Source organism: Lagopus muta, chromosome 25 (assembly GCF_023343835.1).
Source record: "Lagopus muta isolate bLagMut1 chromosome 25, bLagMut1 primary, whole genome shotgun sequence".
In the NCBI taxonomy this organism is placed as follows: domain Eukaryota; kingdom Metazoa; phylum Chordata; class Aves; order Galliformes; family Phasianidae; genus Lagopus; species Lagopus muta.
In genome coordinates, this window is record NC_064457.1 from 4,225,903 (window position 1) to 4,244,319 (window position 18,417).

At 43.4% G+C, this 18,417-nt stretch overlaps 1 protein-coding gene across 1 annotated transcript in view; it reads left to right on the plus strand.

Annotated features, from left to right (window-relative positions):
• NSF (N-ethylmaleimide sensitive factor, vesicle fusing ATPase) overlaps positions 1-17,504 on the plus strand; it is a 55,217-nt gene extending 37,713 nt beyond the window's left edge. Inside the window, exons 13-21 of the mRNA XM_048927200.1 lie at positions 502-597; positions 806-962; positions 1,512-1,645; positions 2,799-2,865; positions 3,024-3,103; positions 9,202-9,336; positions 9,862-9,975; positions 15,432-15,487; positions 16,021-17,504. Coding sequence (XP_048783157.1) covers positions 502-597; positions 806-962; positions 1,512-1,645; positions 2,799-2,865; positions 3,024-3,103; positions 9,202-9,336; positions 9,862-9,975; positions 15,432-15,487; positions 16,021-16,030 — 849 coding nt within the window. The 3' untranslated portion in view covers positions 16,031-17,504. The remainder of the gene's footprint in view (positions 1-501; positions 598-805; positions 963-1,511; positions 1,646-2,798; positions 2,866-3,023; positions 3,104-9,201; positions 9,337-9,861; positions 9,976-15,431; positions 15,488-16,020) is intronic.
• The last annotated feature ends 913 nt before the right edge of the window (positions 17,505-18,417 follow it).

The window sequence follows — 18,417 nt, forward strand, 5'->3', positions numbered from 1 at the left end:
TTAGAAAGGAGAGCAACGTGGGCTGAGCTAATTGTGGTGTGTGTATTCCAATACTGATGGTTCTGCACTGGAATACTCAGCTTTGGTTGCACTGAGGCAAATGAAGTAGAAAGAAATCTAATATTTACCAATTGCCTTAAAGAGTTCTGTGTGTGGAGAGGAAAATGCTTTGTTTGAAGTTGCCAAAGGAGTGGGGAAACGTGGTGTTGGGTTAAACCAAACTTTAGTTTGTCCTTCTGAAAAAAGTCAGAAAATGAAGGTTTTCATCCCCTTTTTATACAGCACCCAGAATCTGCAGTGAAGTATTTCTGCAGTCTGAAGGGAGAGAACAGTTCCTTACTTTAAAGGGAACCTACCTAATTTCTAATCTTGCCTATTCGGATTCAACAGTCCTTTTGGGTTGCAGCCCAACTGCAGCTTTGGTTCCTTGCATTGAAGTTGGTAAAGGGATCTTCTGCAGCTGTGCTGTATGTGTTTAATGTGTTTTATTACCTTCTTTAGGCCAGCAACAAAGTGGAAGTAGACATGGAGAAAGCAGAAAGCTTACGTGTGACAAGAGGAGACTTCTTTGCATCCTTGGAGAATGATATCAAACCAGTGAGTAGGCACTGTGTAATTGGATAATAGAGTCACCCAGAACAGTTAATGATGCAAGGAAGCAAATTCCTTTTGTAATTAGGAGGTTTAGCCCCATTTTTGAGAATTGTCTTTAAATGACGCAGATTCAAAACCCGTGAGCAACTTTCACTGATGAGAATTTGTGCTGAGGATGAGTGTGAAGTAAATGTTCCCTCTGTTAAAACAGGCATTTGGAACCAACCAGGAGGACTATGCAAGTTATATCATGAATGGCATTATTAAGTGGGGGGACCCAGTAACGAGGGTGTTGGATGATGGGGAGCTGCTTGTTCAGCAAACCAAGAACAGTGACCGTACTCCGCTGGTCAGCGTTCTTCTAGAAGGTAAATTTAGGAATCATATCTGCACAAAACCAAACAGACAAAAAGACCCTTCTTTAAACTGTGCCTATCAGCTGCCCAAGTGGTGATCTGTGATTAGGATTGGGTGTGTTAAGATGTGTCCTTGGTCTGTAAATTATGCTGGTGTGCATTCAGGCATATCATAAATTCTCTCTGTCAATATTTCCTGGGCACTCAGGCTGTTTGCTTGGTACCTGCAGACATCGTATCTTTCAGAGGCATAAATGTGATTCAAAAAGGTTCTGCAGAATAGGAATACATGCTTTCTACAGTGGCCCATCCTACAAAACGTGTCATTTTCCCTTGTGGTGATTTCATGCCAAGTCAGGCTGTGTGTGCTCCAATAGTTGGATTCATTTCCTTCATCTGGAGCATTGAATTGCATTGTTTTTTCTGCAAGTAGAAGAAAAGGTCATTTCTCAGATATTCAGTGAAAGAAGTAACAAGCAGTTTTAAAATATCGTTCATGCTGAGCCTTACTAGGCCCATCTTCTCCCCTGATTTTTTTCTAATTGTGTTTCTTTGTTTCAGGTCCCCCACACAGTGGGAAGACTGCTTTAGCAGCAAAGATAGCTGAGGAATCCAACTTCCCTTTCATCAAGATCTGTTCTCCTGATAAGATGATTGGATTTTCAGAAACAGCCAAGTGCCAGGCAATGAAGAAGGTACTTCTTTTCTACCCTTTCTTTTATGACAACCCAGCTCCATCCTGGATGAGAAAGGGACTGTCCTGTGATGGTGCTCTCTGTAGGTCCTAAATTCCTATACAGACAGTGGTTATGAAGTTGGATGAATGTTTTTTGGTACTGACACTCAGTGACTCATCCTGTGACACTTGAGTGCTTTAGCACTTACACAAGGATTGCTCCAAAAGTAATGTTTCCTTCCATGAAAACTCCAACATACATGAAGAGCACAGTAACACAATTTGTCAGAGCACATTCTCAGCTACAAAATACTATTTGTCAACATAGTTACCATCTTTTAACTGTGCATTTTCGCCAGTAATATGAAACTCTGTGGCAGAATCACTAATGACACAAATTCTTCCAGCTTCAGGAAATCTAAATTAGCATGCATTTATTTTGGTCAGTTGCAGTTATATTTTCAGGGTGCTTGATAGGGTAGACCCAAAAGAGAGCAAGGATCTTGCTGAAGGTAGCATGTCTAAGCTTGCAGCTCACAGGCATTTCACTCATTTGTGTACAAAAAAACTTCTTTTGCTTTGCCCCAACTGAGGAAACTCCATGTGGTCTCTTTGAATGAAGTTTGGGACTCATCTGAAAGGGAAAATGTCCTGGTTCTGTCCCAGCTGGATCTGATGTATGATCATCACTACCAGTGAGACAGAGCGCCTGATCATCGATGAGCACTGGAGCTCTGTCTCCAACGGTGAAAGAAGGAAGGGCTCAGGGCTGCACGTGGAAAAAACAGATGCTGCCTGAATGAGCAGTTTGGAGTTGGTAGGGTTTGGCTAAACAGGGGTTTTAACAACTTGGGGCACAGGGCAAATGCAGACAAGTTGAACTCCTTAAATCATTTCAGGTAGCCAGGTGGAAGGAAGGAGATTTAATTTACAGAAGCGAGCCAGCACTTATTTTGCTAGCTGAATTATACTGGATTAGTCATTTAAATGAGGGATGTTACTCTAAGAACAGAGGAGTAGTTCACTGCAAGACTTGCATAGTTTTTAACTTTTTCATTCTCTGTTTATTCCTCTAAACACTGCTGTGCTTACTTAGAAACAGATTGACAGTTCCTATCACAACTGTTGTGCTTTTGGTGCTTTTAGCAGTGACTCCTTTTGCTGTTTTTCAGATCTTTGATGATGCATACAAGTCCCAGCTCAGCTGCGTCGTTGTGGATGACATTGAGAGACTTCTAGGTGGGTAAGGACAGGGACCGTGTTGTCTGCCGTGAAGAAATACTGAGATACTGCAAACCAAAAATGATCTGGAACCATTTACTTTAGGAGCCTCAGGCTGCTTTTTTATACCTCTGCAACTACTTATTAAAATACTTAAAATACATTTTTCATTTCAGATTATGTTCCAATCGGACCACGGTTTTCTAATCTGGTGTTGCAAGCCCTTCTTGTGCTGCTGAAGAAGGCCCCCCCTCAGGTAAGGAGGTAATCGAGGAGTGTGATGCCCTATTCCTGCCATAATTCTGACAGTGGAAGGCTTTGTGTCTTGCTGATAGCTGCTGTGCTGCCAGTGGTATTACTGCCATTGTCTCTGATTCAGTCAAGTTAATCCCAGCCCTGCTGTTCATTCAGTTAGACATTTCTAGGATAACCACAAAGGATTCAGCTTTAATTATCTCATTATTTAAAGCTGAATCTTATGAAATACTAAAGGAGGAAACAGGTTTAACCTTCACCATGTAAACTCTAAACATGCAAGCAGTCTGCCTTGATTTAAAAGGAGCAGCTCAGCTCAAATCAATTCCTGGCTCAAGCATGAGCTCCCTCCTTATTTAGAAACAGTTTTCTGAGTCGTGTCTGATTGTGAATGTTGGGGTTTTAATTTATTCTTGCTATCATCAGGTGAGTAGAGCTCAGGGTTTTACATCGTTTTCTGGCCCTGTCAATTTGTGATTTCTTACTTGATGAGGTTCAAGAACACAACAGACGATGATGCTTCTGAAGCTTGTACTGAATGAGACAAACGGGAGCGACTCCCCCTTTTTGTTTGCCATTTTTCTTCTCATTCACTAGAATTGTGCTGTGTGTGAAAGTATCTGCATGAATAAGTAGGATTCTAGCAGGAAAACAAACTTTCAAGTTTGTGTCAGGGAAAAGTAGGGAAGCATAGCCTGGGTGAAGCCTTTTTGCTTTTTGTGTCATTTTTAATATCCTGGAAGCAATCACGTATACATGAGTATTCTTTTCATTAGGTGATCTGCTGAAAAGACCTTTCAAATCCAGAACTTTGAATTAAATTCTAATGCCACAGGCCCTGATGTTCCCCTTGTGACTGCCAACCTGGGAGAACAAAGATCTTCTCCCAGACCTGCCCTCGCCATGTGAAGCATCTAATATCAGACTTGGATTCTGTTACCCTGTAGTTGGAACAGAAGGGCTGGCTGTGTGCAGCTGCACAGCCATTTCTGATTGTTGTAATCTCATGCACTCATTGACTTATTGCTAGATATTTCCATAATGCCATTATTCCCATAGATCAGAAGAGAAAAATAGAACTTGATTTGGCTCAGTAGCCCGAAGTAGTTAAAATACTACGTTTTCCATTTTATTATTGTGTCCTCTGAGTGTATTTTCCTGCCTAGCTGCACTTTTGTTGGCACTCGAGTCTCCTGAAAGCAGGATGCAGGGCTTGGAGCTTTCAGATATTTGCCAAGTTTATGCATGTTGCTGGAGATTTGTGCTCTGCAGTGTTTGAAATGCCCTTGAGGCTGAAGACTTCGGGTTGACAGCCAATATTATGGTGACTTAAGCCATAAATTGTTGGAGGGTAGAGAGTTTTCTGAGGAAATGTCACTCTCTGATTGATGCTTTTTTCTCTTTTTTTTTTTTTTCCTTTTAAGTGTCCACTATTGGCTACTGTAGAAATTGGGACATTGGATCAGATGGGCTTTTAGGGCCTAGTTGGGTAGCTCTGATCATAGGGTTCTTCCTAAAGTGTTTTGTTTCCTGTGAGCTCTCTGTGACAGTTGTGACATGTGGGGATTTTTATTTATTTTTTTCCATAAATAACCCTGTGCATAAGATGTTGATTCATGCAGGAAAGGCCAAGAGTTTTCTTCTTACTGTGAAAAAGATTGAATCTGGGCACAGAGACTCTCCAGGCTCTCAAGCTCAAGTGAGAAATCCACAGGGAGGGAAAACCACTGGTTAATCACTGCCCTGCCATGTTTCCCCTGGGATCACCAGTTCCCTCGGGGAGCAATTTGTTTGGAGGTGATGGCTGGTTCCAGTGGGTTTGGTTGTAATTTGAGATGCAGATACGTGCTGTAAATGAGCATGAGTAGCATTAGTGGTGCTAACTTGCTCCACGAGGTCAAACCAATGCCAGCTTCTTGGCATTGAGACCCATTCTGGTCTCTGCCAGGGACCCAGCCCCCCAACCAAAGACCCAGACCCCCAACCAGGACGTGGTTTCTGTTCATCCCCCATAAAAATGGAGCTCGCTGGAGCTGTCCTGCTGCTGCAAGCAATTCATGTCGAGATGCTGGGGACACAATTCCTGTCCTCTTCTATCAACGGGCAGAGGGGGCCCAAGTATGAGCACAAGTGGTGTGGAAAGCTCAGAAATGGGAACAAGAGAGTGCTGAGGATGGTGGGCAGCAGCGTTCCAGCTGTGCGGCTCTGCCTCTCCAGTGTTGTGGCCCAGATTATGTATTCACACAGCGTTGTCACATCTCATGCAGAGAGTATACTTAATGTGCAGTCAGCTTCCTGCAGTCACTGTAGGCTGTGTGTGTAAGGAGCATTTCTGGACGATATCTCATTAATTATGCATTGAGGTGTATGTTAAGTTGGTTGGTGAAGGCTGCTTCCTGGACTCCCCTCTTCCTATTGCGAGTGTATTAACGTGGTGTGCGGAGGGCAAATGCTTGAACCTTCTTGTACTTTTGCAGAAGTTTTGGGAGTAAACACAATTAGGCTTTAGAGAAACGAGAAACGTTTCTGGGTGTGCTTTAAATTCACGACTGAGAGTTTCTCTGAGCAGTGCTTAAATAGTGGTATCTGTTACCAGCCCAAAAACACTGCATTTTGTTTAGCATCTTTTTTTTTAAACCAATTAAAAAGCTTTTCTAAAATGGACTAAGAGAAGAAAATAAACCATGTTCTCTTGGGTCTTTCTTTCAATTGAGTGCAGGAGAAGAGGCTGGGGGGGATAGAAAGCCTGAAAAGGACTGTCGCAGCGGGGAGCCGAGCGGGAGAAAAGGACTTCTCTGAGAACTAAGCAGCAGCAGCTCCGAAAGCCGAAGCTGCTTCATCGACATGCAGAGTCACACAAGGCATGGAGACGCTCACCAGCCCCACAGAGGTTTCACATGTGCTTCCCTGCTGGTTCCTGTGAAAAGCTAACAATCGGCTCAAAGGGTGAAAGACCATTGCAGCATCCCCGCGCTAAGCTGGACATACAATTTGTGCAGTGTTATGAGATGTCGGGCTTAGTGAGATGCTCTTGAACATTCCTGTGGATGCCCTTCCACTGCTCCCAGAGGCCCCCAGCCCCTTTCCTCTCCTCTGCATTTTTGCACATTTATGAAAGTTGATGGAGAAAAGGGGAGAGTAATCTCCTTGTTGGATATAATCCCATATGCATTCCTGATTCCACATCACTCAGTGCGAATTGGAAGCAGTGTGAGACAATGGTGATCTTACATTTACACCTGTAAACCTGGGGAACTGCATTTTCTCCCGTTACGTGGGAAGAATTGTTGACATCTCAAAACTTAAAAATAAAGAAGGGGTCAAAGTGAAGTGATCAGCTGACGGGTATCCAACAGAGGCACTTCAGTACCCACTGACACTTGTGTTTTGAGCTCCTCTTGCCCGGGGCTGGTGAAATGCACTGAAATTAGGTAATTTGAGACTCTGCTGACATGTTGAGACTTCATTTGCTTGTAGCAGTCTATTACATTCTTGTATGATCTAGTTTGGTCATCAGTGCAATCATCTGGTGCCCGCTAGGAAGCGAAAATGCAGTGGAGAGAATCAATCTCATATTGCTTGAGAATGCCGTCACTTAAAATGACTTCAATTTATGAACTTGGAGTGCCACAGCTGTCTAATTATGTCCTTTACTCATATAAATTCAGTGTAGCAGAGAGAGGGTCTGGGGTTCTCCCACTTCTAGAAGGCAGTGGGGCAAATTATGTCCCTCACTGAGGACGTCCTGATCGATGGGCCTTGGGATCCTTACTGGGCACTTTCATTACCAGAAAATGGGCAGGAGAAAACCACGCTGAGGTGCCTGCCTGTACCTTATCTGTGTTGATGGAGGAACTATTCCTAACACTGCCCTGATAATGTCTGAAATCAAATGATCTCAAGCTGTTGGAAAGCCAAGTTCCTTCTTACTTGGTGTTACTCTGGTTACGACTGATTTTTGGAAGTTCACTTCTGTCCTGATCTTCTGTAGCCTTTGCAATGGCTATTGTAGAAATTAAGGATCAAAACACTTAGGATATCTGGAATCAGGGACGCTCCAGCAGTACGTCTTAGCATCAAGAATAAGTCCAGTGATACCTTGTGGTGTATTGCCACTGCAGGGCAGTGGATGAAGTCAGCCTTTTCAGTTTGACTTCATGGCTTTGTGTGCTTCTGTGGTAGTGCCTGGGGCAAAACATTTCTGACTTGTAGGTTGTGCAGTTGTTTGCTGTGCAAGTTGCCTGAAACCTTGAAAAGTACAGGGAACTCCTGACAATTTTTGTGTTAGTAATTGGTACAGCAGAGATTACGCTTGTTTTATCGTAACCTTTTCCAGTGGTTGAAGTTCAGAGGTAGCAAGTTGAAGAAAGCTTTTGAAGAGAGCAAGGAAAAAAGAACGCTTTGGGTGGGGCAGTTAAAAACTTTTAAGCACTGCTTTGCAGAGAAGCCATCTGTTCTGATGAGTTTTCTACCATTCAGTGGTTCAGGGTCTTGAGTGTGCTTAATGCAGCCATGCGATGGGTCAGCATAGAATTGTTCAAGTTGGAAGGGACCTCTGAAGGCCACCCTGCACTGGACAGGGACACCTACAGCTTGGTCAGGTGCTCAGAGCCTGACCTCTGATGTCACATAGTGCTTTTTGTTATGATGTGATTTTTGTTACGAGAAACAGCAGTTTGCACCCTCATCTCCTGCTCCACAGTGTCTGTGATTTTATGGACCTCTCCATTTCCCTTCTTGGCCCTGTTGTTTATCAAGAGTCTTCTAGGGAAGTTATCCCATATTTCTGTGCATCTTTGTTGCTTTCCTCCGACATTTCCAGCTCAGTGCTGTATTTGACATTAGTACTTGAAATGACAAGTGTCTTTAAAGTAAGAGCATAAAAGCACTCTGATTTCACGCAGTAGAATAATTATTTCTGTTTTCCTCTTCTCCCATTCCCAGTGTTTGTATTTTGAGTAATGCTTAGCACTGGGCTAATGTTTTCACAGAAGTGGCCACAATGAGTGATTCCAGTGGCTTTCCTAAGTGGTCATAAGTCACTCAGAGTCATTCTTGTGTGTGTAGTAATTGTCTGCTGACCTGATTTACAGCAAGTTTGGGATTCATCTGAATAAATGTGGCTGTCAGCAGTTTGGTTTTCTACAGCTGAGCTAGAAAATGGGTTGCTGTGGGAGTTCAGAGTAGAGGTTGCTTTGGGTGGAGGTAAGTGTCATCTGGGCTTCGTTAGCAAAGAAAGAAGTACTGATAATGAGGTCACATGTGGACACCTGAAATTGGAGTCGGTGAAACTTACCTAATTATATTTCTGTAGTGTTTATATCTTTTCCTGGTGGGATCTTTCAGGCTCTAATGAGCCCTCAAAATAGATTCCATTTTTATTATAACCAAGCATGCTCTTTGTCCGTGTAGAAGTTGCTCAGGTTGCATCATTCAAGAAGTTAGTTTGCAGGTTGTTATTCCCTGTTCTTAGCTACTACCAAAAACATGACGTGTCCTTGGGTGGTAACTCCAGAGCAAATGCTGGAGCGCTCCATAGCATTGGTTGTCAAACTTCTGTGGCTCACAATCAGGTGAGAGTTTCGGTGTCCCTGGAGAACTCACTTCACATTCTTTGTAAGCACTGGTTGAACTTCTGGGCAGCACAGTGAGAAGGGTACTTGGCCAGCCAGGTGACCTCCTGGCCCATGGGCTTTGTGTGTGCTGAATTGGAAAAGGGGCACAAAGATCACAGCTGAGGAGTCCAACAGGTCTTTCCATTAGCCAACATCAATCAGGTGTCTGAATCTGCATAGCAGAATTCAAACCAATTCCAATGGCATTTGTAAGATGGTCCAGCAGAGGTTGATTTTCGTTGGCAGTTGATGCTTTTCATTTGTCCTTAACTCTATAAGCCCTGCTGCTGGACTTCAGGAACGTGATCCTAGATGTGTATGATTGATGCTGGCAAATTCACTTGCTGAGAGGTGTAATCTTACTATTTTTTTAGTGTTTTTACACATCCATTTTCTGTTTCCCATTCGTGGTGAGCTGAAGCATTCCCAGGATGCTTCCTCTCTTGTTTCTCCTTTCTTGACACTTGCTCTGTTGTGTGGACAGGGTCGCAAGCTCCTGATCATTGGAACCACCAGTCGCAAAGATGTCCTGCAGGAAATGGAAATGTTGAATGCTTTCAGCACCACGATCCATGTACCCAACATTGCGACAGGGGAACAGCTGATGGAAGCTTTGGAGGTGACAAAAAAATTAAAGGATGACAAATAACCTTAAAATTTGCTGGAAATGAATGATTTTGCAGTAGATCTGCATCTTGGAACACTGTCCAACTTAACTACAACTTCTCTGAATTACTTGTTCATATGTAAACTAATGAAAAGTGAGAGAACAGTAGATTTAGGAAAGAAATTCCTGTGGTGGACTGAAAGATCCCACTTTTCGTACCCTTAGAAAATGAATATTGTTGAGGTACTTAAAGTGGAGGATGCCAAGCTTTCATTAATTGGAGTAATGTAAAATGAAGGGGTTTTGGTGCCAAAGAAATCATAGATTCTTCACAGATTTGTGCTCTAAATGGCTTCCTGTCTATGCCATAGTGGAAGTCCTAGAGAATACTGAAGGATGTTTTGCCTTGTCTGGATATATTGCAACAAATCGTGCTTCTAAGCTAGAAAATGCATTCTAGCTTCTCATTCACTTTGCCCTGTGCTAAGTAACATTGTCCCTGCTGGCGCTGTTCTGATTTCTTTCTTTCTTTTCCAGCTCCTGGGTAACTTTAAAGATAAGGAACGCAGCACCATTGCACAGAACGTCAAGGGGAAATCTGTTTGGATCGGTATCAAGAAGCTGCTGATGCTGATAGAAATGTCATTACAAGTAAGAATTTTTCTGATCCAGGCAGGACTGGAGTAAATGTAGCAGTCTCAGAGGTTCCCAGTTGTCTGCAGACTCCTACTTTGAGAGTCTTTGAATAGGTTTAATTGGGAGAAGAGCTTCAGTGAGAAGAAATTCTCTGAACAAAGGAATCGCCAGGTCTTGGTCTGGGGAGAGATCTTTAAAACCACAGTGCCCATGGGCTGTTTAGAGCTGCACTTCAGAGACGAGCGTCTGGCAACGGGAGGGATTGGATTAACTCACTTTTCATGGAATTTCTTCTTTACAGTCAGCATGTTAAGATTGCAGATAGCAATCGCTTAGGATTTTTATTACTTTTTTAAAAAGAAAAGGTGCCTGTGCAGGTGTATGTGCCTCTTCCCTAAAGAAGATAAATCTGTCAGGCTGTTCAGCTGCTCTCCTCTTTATTTTCCACTTTCAGCACTTTAAAGAAAATAATTGCAGAGGGCAGAAATATGCAGTTCTTAACCCTCCCCCGCACCCATCACCCATGCCTGCAAGCAGCCATCAAGCTGCTGCTCGACAGTGTGTGCATGCTGAAAATGAGAGGGTGTAGCGTGCAGCCCTAATCCTCTGCACTGACATTTCAGCGCCCTTCTGAGTCCTCCCCCCTCCCAACACGCTCTCCTTTCACATCAAATGGATTTAGTGCAGCTGAGTGAACTGTCCTTAGATCTTCCTAGGAGAGGCTGAGCATAAGCTAAGAGGCATGTAGTTCAGCAGCATATAAGTCATGTATCCCTCTGTTCACTATTCACAATTCTGTTAAAACTTGCACAGCACTGAGGATATGCTCTGACTGGATGTCACCTCGGGGAATAAAGTCATTTATCTAGATTACTTTTTCTTCTTCTTCCTTGGCTTTTAATTCCATACCTACAGGCAAGTCGGTAAGTCATTGCTCACATGTATTAAATGTATTTAAGGGGTGCAGGCCTTCGGGGACTCTGCTGCAGCCCGTTTCAGTTCACCTCCACAATGGGTTCCTTCTTCTGATGCAGGATGTTTTCTGTTGCTGCTCTGACCTGAAATGTTGGTTCTTGTCAAAACTGAAGGTTACAGCTAAGTCAGTTATGGGTGAAAGTGCTCACCCAGACTTATCCATGGCAAGGCACCGTGGGTGCACACCTATGATAGTGTGACAGGGAGTCTCCATGCTGCTGTACACTGTGCAGAGTGGAACTGTGCATTTTTTAACCAGATAACCATCACTGCTTACAAGTCTGTGACCAGACAGGCTGGGAGAAGTTGGGCAGAACTGTGACCCTGTTTGTGCCGTTCCTAACAAGTGACTCTGGGCATCAGCATGGATGTCTGATGAACTGCGTGTTTCTGCACATAGATGGCTGGTAGCAATGTGACTTACAGTCTGCACCCAAACTGAATGTAATAACCTATGGAAGCTAAATGCAGGGATGTTCTATTGCAAAATATTGGAGCTGTTTGCATGGTTCCATCTGCAGAATTGCTATAAATACAGGACAGCAATGCAGGCTGTCATTAAAGAGAAGAATATTGCTGCAGTATCTAATTTGACTTGCTTTACAGTAGTGTGGAATTATATCAGATGAGATATTCTGATCCTTTTTATTTCCCACCAGGCTAGAATAGAGCTTTTTAAAAAAGCTTCAATCAGAAATAAGAGATCCTTAAAAATGCCAAGTGCTGAACACTGTTTCCCAAAATGCAGGTGATTAGATCCCATGGTGAATGAATTCTCTGCAAGAAAACCATGCACCCAACTTCCTTCTCTGCAGTCCCTCAGTCTGTGTTTTGTTTTACTGGATGAGTAAACCCAGCATGTTCTTTTTGTAGCTATTCTTACCCTGTTTAGGGTTTAAATGATTTTAGTTTGTTTTCAATTTAAGTCTTGCTCAACTTCTTTCAGTATCAGAATCCTTTCATGGAGTATCATGAACCACCACATTGCTTTGATGCTTTGGCTTGCTTTGTCACCATGTGTACAAACCTTGTAAACCCACACTTTCTGGCAGTCTGATTTCCCTCAAGCTGTGTTTATTGCTGTTCCTGCCCTTTAATGTTGAACTGTTCTCATTCAGTGTCTTATACTTCGGTCATCTTGTTTATACTATGAGTCCTGGCATGATGTTGAGTTCTTGTTGAAAGAAGCATCTGATGAATGGATACACTCATGATATGCCAGTTAATTTTGCAGTGCTCTTGGCTGCAGTAGATGGACCACCTCACAATGCTGCCAGGTACAGCCCTCACATCCAGGGTAGATCTGGATGGGCCTTGAGCACCTGATCGGGCATTAGGTGTCTGTTCATTGCAGGGGATTTGGACCAGATGACATTTAAGGGCTCCTTCCAACTCAAATGATTCTATGATTCACCTTGGCCAACGCTGCATCCCCATCCTGGATACGTGAGCCACCTTTTCCTCTTACAGGGGACTGGTTCCTGCTGCTTATTTTCCCCGCCCATCTTGTTGCTCTTGGACTTAATTGTCAGCTCTTGCTCTTCTCAGTAGGAACCCGGCAGAGCCAGGCAGCTTTCCAGAAAGCCCTTTTTTGAACCTCCACTATTTCCTGATTTGGTAACTTCTGTTTAGCGTAAATAAAACTTTCATTGCAGACAAACAGCTTTGATTATTTTAACATACTAACGAATTTATTTTAGGAGTTGTCTTAAAATACTGTGTATATTATCTTATACTAAGTAATGCACCCAGAGTTCAGGTTTTATGATAGGTTTACAGGAGCATCCAAGGGCATGCACGTCTTGCTGGATTCTCTCTTCTCTGGACTGAAGTTCCTTTTTGTCCTAAGGACTCCCAGGCTCGTCCTGGGGCTGGTACTCCCTTATGTAGAGAGAGGCAGCCAGTTTCTTCCTAGTGGTGGGAACTGTGTCACAGAATTGGTCACATGTCTGTTCTCTTAGAAAATCTCTCACCTAGTTTGATAGAAGCATTTCTCCTTTCACAAATTGCCTGAAATTTTACTCAAGTCCTGAATCTGCTTCTCCTTTGCACTCTTCTTTCAGAGCAGATCAGCCTTCTCCTTTTTCATCGACATTTTGTGAGTAAGCTACTGGCTTTCATCTTTTGGCTAAGAAATTGCAGGTAGGTGCTGTTCCTCCCAAAAGGCTCTGTAGAAGCTGTGTCAGGATGGATGATGGATGGTTTTACCAGTGCCACTTGCTTGTGTCTAAGCAAAAAGAATTGGGAAGGGCCATCTTTGATTTAGAAAATGGAACACTGGCATTGGCAAGTGTGAATGTCAGCTGATTGCCTTAGTGCACATTTCCTGGTAAAGAACAGATTCACTGCTCCTTTGCTGTCATATTGAGGTTGTGATGAGTTTTGAGTGTTCACCTGACTTTCCTGTGCTACCCTGAGATTGCACCAAGGTCCTGGCAACAGGGCCATCTTCTTTGCAGGTACATAATACTCGTGGCAGGTAGATAATGCCCTCTGCAAGTCGTTGAGATAAGTAGTCTTGGAAAGAGCCAGGCCCTCTGACTGTTCTGTTTGAGATGTTTTCTTCCAGCTTTCCACTTTCTGTTGGTGGTCAGAAGCCATGTCTTGCACCACCCCAATGTTCATGGTTCCTTGGGTTAATCGGAGATGTGAAAGATTCTTGTTTCACTCAGTAAATGGATGATTTTTCTGGCTTCTTGGCTCTACACTCCTGTTTTGTGCGTTTGGCTGTTGGGCATTGGCATTCCCAGCAGTGTAAACATTGGTGATGGTTGTATGGATGTTGCCTTTGGCCCTCAGCAGGGCTTCTCTTTGGAGTGCAGCTAAGTAGAGTCACTGTTCCTCTGGTTGTCACAACTGCAGTTCTCTGCTTGGCCTTATTTGCAGAGTACTGAAAATCTTCCAATCTCAGAATCATTCTGCTTGGAAAGGACTTCAAGATAGCACCTAATGCAGCTATCAAGATCAAAGCAGGGTCAACACTGAATTTTGACCTTCAGAGATTGCGTATATTGATGATAACAAACATCTCACCATCCTCTGTGACATCAGTGTTTCATGGGAACCAGGCCCTTCTGGCTCCAATTCGAATGCAAAATTATTATTATTATTATTATTATTATTATTATTATTATTATTATTATTATTATTATTATTATTTAAAGTGTTGCTAGCATTGTCTGCTTCCTAGCTATTGATCTGTTAACAGATCAGATAACATCTGTTTAAGTTTTGATTTGTCCATCTGTTTTAGTTTTCTCATGAATAATCCATCTGTGAGTTTGGATCATACATGAGAAGTCAAGTCTGAGGTCTTGCTGTGCTGCAGATTTACTTCTCTGAAGTCCTTTCAGAAGTAGACATTTTCACAGCCAATATCTACCAAAACGTTGTAGGTTTTACCAGACAAGATCAGGGATTCCTCTCAGTTGCACTTTGCTACTCATGGCCAAAGATCAGATGTATTTTGTCCTTCCTCTCAAACCCATTTGGGTTTTGAGTATCTCCAAGGTCTGGCGCTCTGTAGCCTCTATGGGCTGTAGCTAACAGTATTGGATCACCCTAAAAGAAAAAAACTTTCTCTTACATTTACATGTAATTTTCTGTATTTCAGTTTGTGCCTCTGACCTCTTGTCCTGTCAGTAGGCACCACTCTTCTTCTTCACTCCCTCACTACTTGTTTTTATGCACTTTGAAAGAGTTCACCTTCAGGATCCCAGTGCTGGGTCTTTCTTTCTCCTAGTTCCCATGGCTTCTCCTTGTATGACAGGTGCTCAGGTCATCCTTGTGGCCCTTTAAACTCTCTCCAGTGCATATTACACGTTTCAGACACTGCTCCAGGTAGTAATGTTGCCTTTCATTTCTTACAGAACCCTGAACAGTACCAGTATTCCATTGCATGTTAAGAACCCGTCATCATCGCTCATTGATCCTTACTGAGTTCCTTCAAATCATCTTTTTTTCAATGACTTATAATAATAATCCAGCAGTTGGTATTGAGATATTGACCTTTCTGAGATATTTTAACATGACAGGAGGTTGCACAATTTCAGCTTTCCTCAGCACAAATTCTCATTAGCTGTTTCTTTCCTGCCTGCATCGCAGGTAATTCTGCTGTTGTTTTAGGGTTTATTCACCCTGCTTATCCCTGCCTGGGATAAATCCCAGTTTTACTTTCTAGCAGAGCCACCTGCTTGTTTATCACCAAGTGGATACAAGGACTGGAATGTTACCAGTCAGCTTCATAGTGCCATCGACTGCTTTCAGGATGAAACCACTGTATTGTCAGCAATGTGTTAAAGATACAGTGGGTTGCTGAAGATACAGGCAGAATATACAAGTGGAAACAGGACATGGAGCTTCTGGACCAAAGGACTTGTTGCAGCACAGCAAAGATACTCAGAGAACCAAACTTGCAGTTTGTGGCATTATTTTCATATTGTGCTACGTGGGGGCTGCATCATGTACTAAAGAAGATCTGTTTTGTTTGTGTTTAGATGGATCCTGAGTATCGGGTGAAAAAATTCTTGGCTCTTCTGAGAGAAGAAGGAACGTAAGTGCTCTTATTTTAAAGCATTGGTTAAAATTCTGTGCTGTGGTCAGAAATAAGGCTGCTGCTTCCCATAAGGGGAACCTGCATGAGGGTGTATTTGACTGTTGACCCCTCCTGTACACAGGGGTTTTCAGATCAGTTTTCTGTGCAGGTTTTTGGGGGGGAGGGGAGGGGGGAGTTCTGAAGACTTTGAGAACCTGCCTGAGTTCTCAGATGTTGGACCACAACTGAAGTTAAATGGGAAGTGAGTCTGCTAGAGCTGAAATCCATTTATTTATCTAAACAGTGGAGCTTTGATTTTTTTTTTTTCCTGTCTGAGAGAAGGATGCTCTGCCCTTTCCCCTGTCAGTATCACAGGGAATGGTTGAGCACAGTGGCATTTTCTACTAGAAAATGACTTTCTAATGTATGCATGTAGGCCAGCTGGGGAAGCTCACAGCAGTGCTTGTCCTGCCTGCCTTGTGGGCTCCTGTGTGTGCTTAATGCTTTCATACCTGTGCATGCTTTTTGATGGATTTGGTTTCTTTTCCAAGAGTTCCCTAGACTGAAGATGGACCAAGTGCAAGATCAGCAGCTGGAAAAGTGACCAACCTGGAGAACATACACTGGGATCTTTACCCTTCTGTGTTCAACACACTGGACAAAGTGAAACGCTCCCCTTTTTCCAAGAACCCAATGTGGAATTTGCATGTTTAGTGCAATACAGTATCTTTATTCTTTGTCTTTAATATACAGATATCACGTGGAAGTGTCTTCTAGAACACTGTGCTTCTGTCTCTGTGCAGGCGAGGCTGCGTTCTCATTTGATTTTAGCATGGGGGAAATGTTCTGTAAGTTTTGAAGCTAGTGCTCACTTATGTCCAGCATCCAGTTACTACTATAGGAAAGAAGATGTGACTTCTAGTAAATCCTGTGGTGAAGGCTTATTAAAGTACTCCTCTGTGATCTGATCTGATGAATGCTTTCTTGTTCGGTTGTGTCACCCTGTGCCTCACTGAACGCTGAGCAGGGCTGCTAACCCAGAGTCAGTGACCACAGTAATGAGACTCCAGAATTTCCAAAATGCAAACAGCCATTTCCTTGTATGCCCAGGTGTTTTCTGGCTAATGATAATAAGGACTGGAAGAAGGTGGGGAAGTTTGTTGGTCAGAACAGAGGAAAAAACTTCCGAATCCAGTATTTGAAACTTGTTCTTAATTCAGAAACAGGCTCAGTGGTGGTGACTCCAGCCCGAACGCTCTGTATTAGTACCTGGATGTGACGGTTTTGGCATTAGTTGGCCTCACTACATCCCATTTTTTGCTGCATTACCCCAGGATGCAGTTCCTCCTTGGAGGTGAAGCCGAGCTCTGTGGATGCACGAGGTGTGCACTGCCATGGTTTTGCACTCAAACTAAGGAATGTATCAAACTTTGCTTTGTGGTCTTTCCCCAATAGTCGTTTTGCATCAATGAGGTGCTGTTATGATGACTGCAGGAGGATACTCCCCTCTGGTTCCTTGGCTCCACATGTTTCATAAGGTTCGTGGAACATACCTCAATTTGGTGGGGCACAGAATCAAAGCCATTTATGAGGTGTTAGTCAGTGTAGCTTCCTTGACTTGACAGGACATGCTGTTAAGGGCTAGCAGCTTGTATCCAGCGGGGTGTTCCCAGGGAAGGAGGGTGCTTTGCATATTTTCAGGCCCAAAGGTGAAGGTACTGCAGTCCTTATTGCATATTTAGGGCAGTCAGAGTGTTTTAGTCACTGCGCTCTGGTTTCTTTTCCTTTGGCAGTGCTGTTGTATTGTGATGACATTGCGAGTCCCAGTGGTTATTCTTCCCTCTCATTTTGTGTATGATCTTGTGACTTTGTTCCTTTCTTTGCTCTGCTAGTCCTCGTGACAGCAGCACTCGTTAACTTATTTCAGAGTAAATGATGTAAACCTTATTGTGTCTATGTCCAGAGCTATATTGATGAATAAATATCTTGTTCAATTGCACATTGATGGATTCAATAAAAAAGCACAACTGGGAGACACCTGTGTCTTTGGCGTTAGTCAAACAGAGCTGTCTGTCTAGAGTGCTTGAAGGTGGCTTGCTTATCTCCCTTGTGTAAAGGACAGAGGCTGATTGTAGCAAGATGGGGTCAGTCTATTTAGGGACATGGTTTAGTGGGCATGGTGGTGACAGTTCAGTGGTTGAACTTGGTCTTAGTGGCCTTTTCCCACCTTAATGTTCTAAGTTTCTAAGGCAGGAAAGTGATCCCCAGGCTGCTGGTGGCCAGAGAGATGCTGAACAGTTTGTACTGAACGCAGATGGAACAAAGAGATCCCAAAATCTGGATAGCAGACCACAGGTAGTGCTGGAGCTGCCCAAGAAGGCCATTGTAGCCCACCCAGTCTGTTCCAGCTCTGTGGCACTGCCTAGGAAGCCTCAGCTGTGTGTGTGTGTGAATGGACGCTGCGTCGCTCCTCCAGAAGTCCGGGTTGGAAAACCTGAGCAAAGTGATGGGCTCAACCTCTTCCACGGCCTCCATTCGAGGAGTTTCCTGCAGGTGGCGAAAGAGAATGACCTGCTGTGCCTGGGCAGGGTGGTTTTGTAGTGAAAACTGGATTGCCTTGAGCTGCATTGGCCAGATTCCTCATCCCTTTCCTTACCGTGTTTGAAAGTGCTGGGGCGGCTGTTCTGGGAAGAAAGAGATGTGGGGGATCAGATTAACGTGGTGTGTGCACAGAGGTGGCACCCTGTGGCTGATGGCTGAGATCTTTGCTTATAATCTCATCTATTGGCTGCTTTTTACCATCACTGTCCTGCTTTTGTGTGACCGTCACTGAGCGTAATGGAGAAGAGCCACCATTCCCACAGGTATCAGTCAGCAGAACTGAAAGGATTTTGAGGCAAATGACACTCTGGGAATTGCATGGTTTTGTTTTTTGTTTTTTTTTTTAC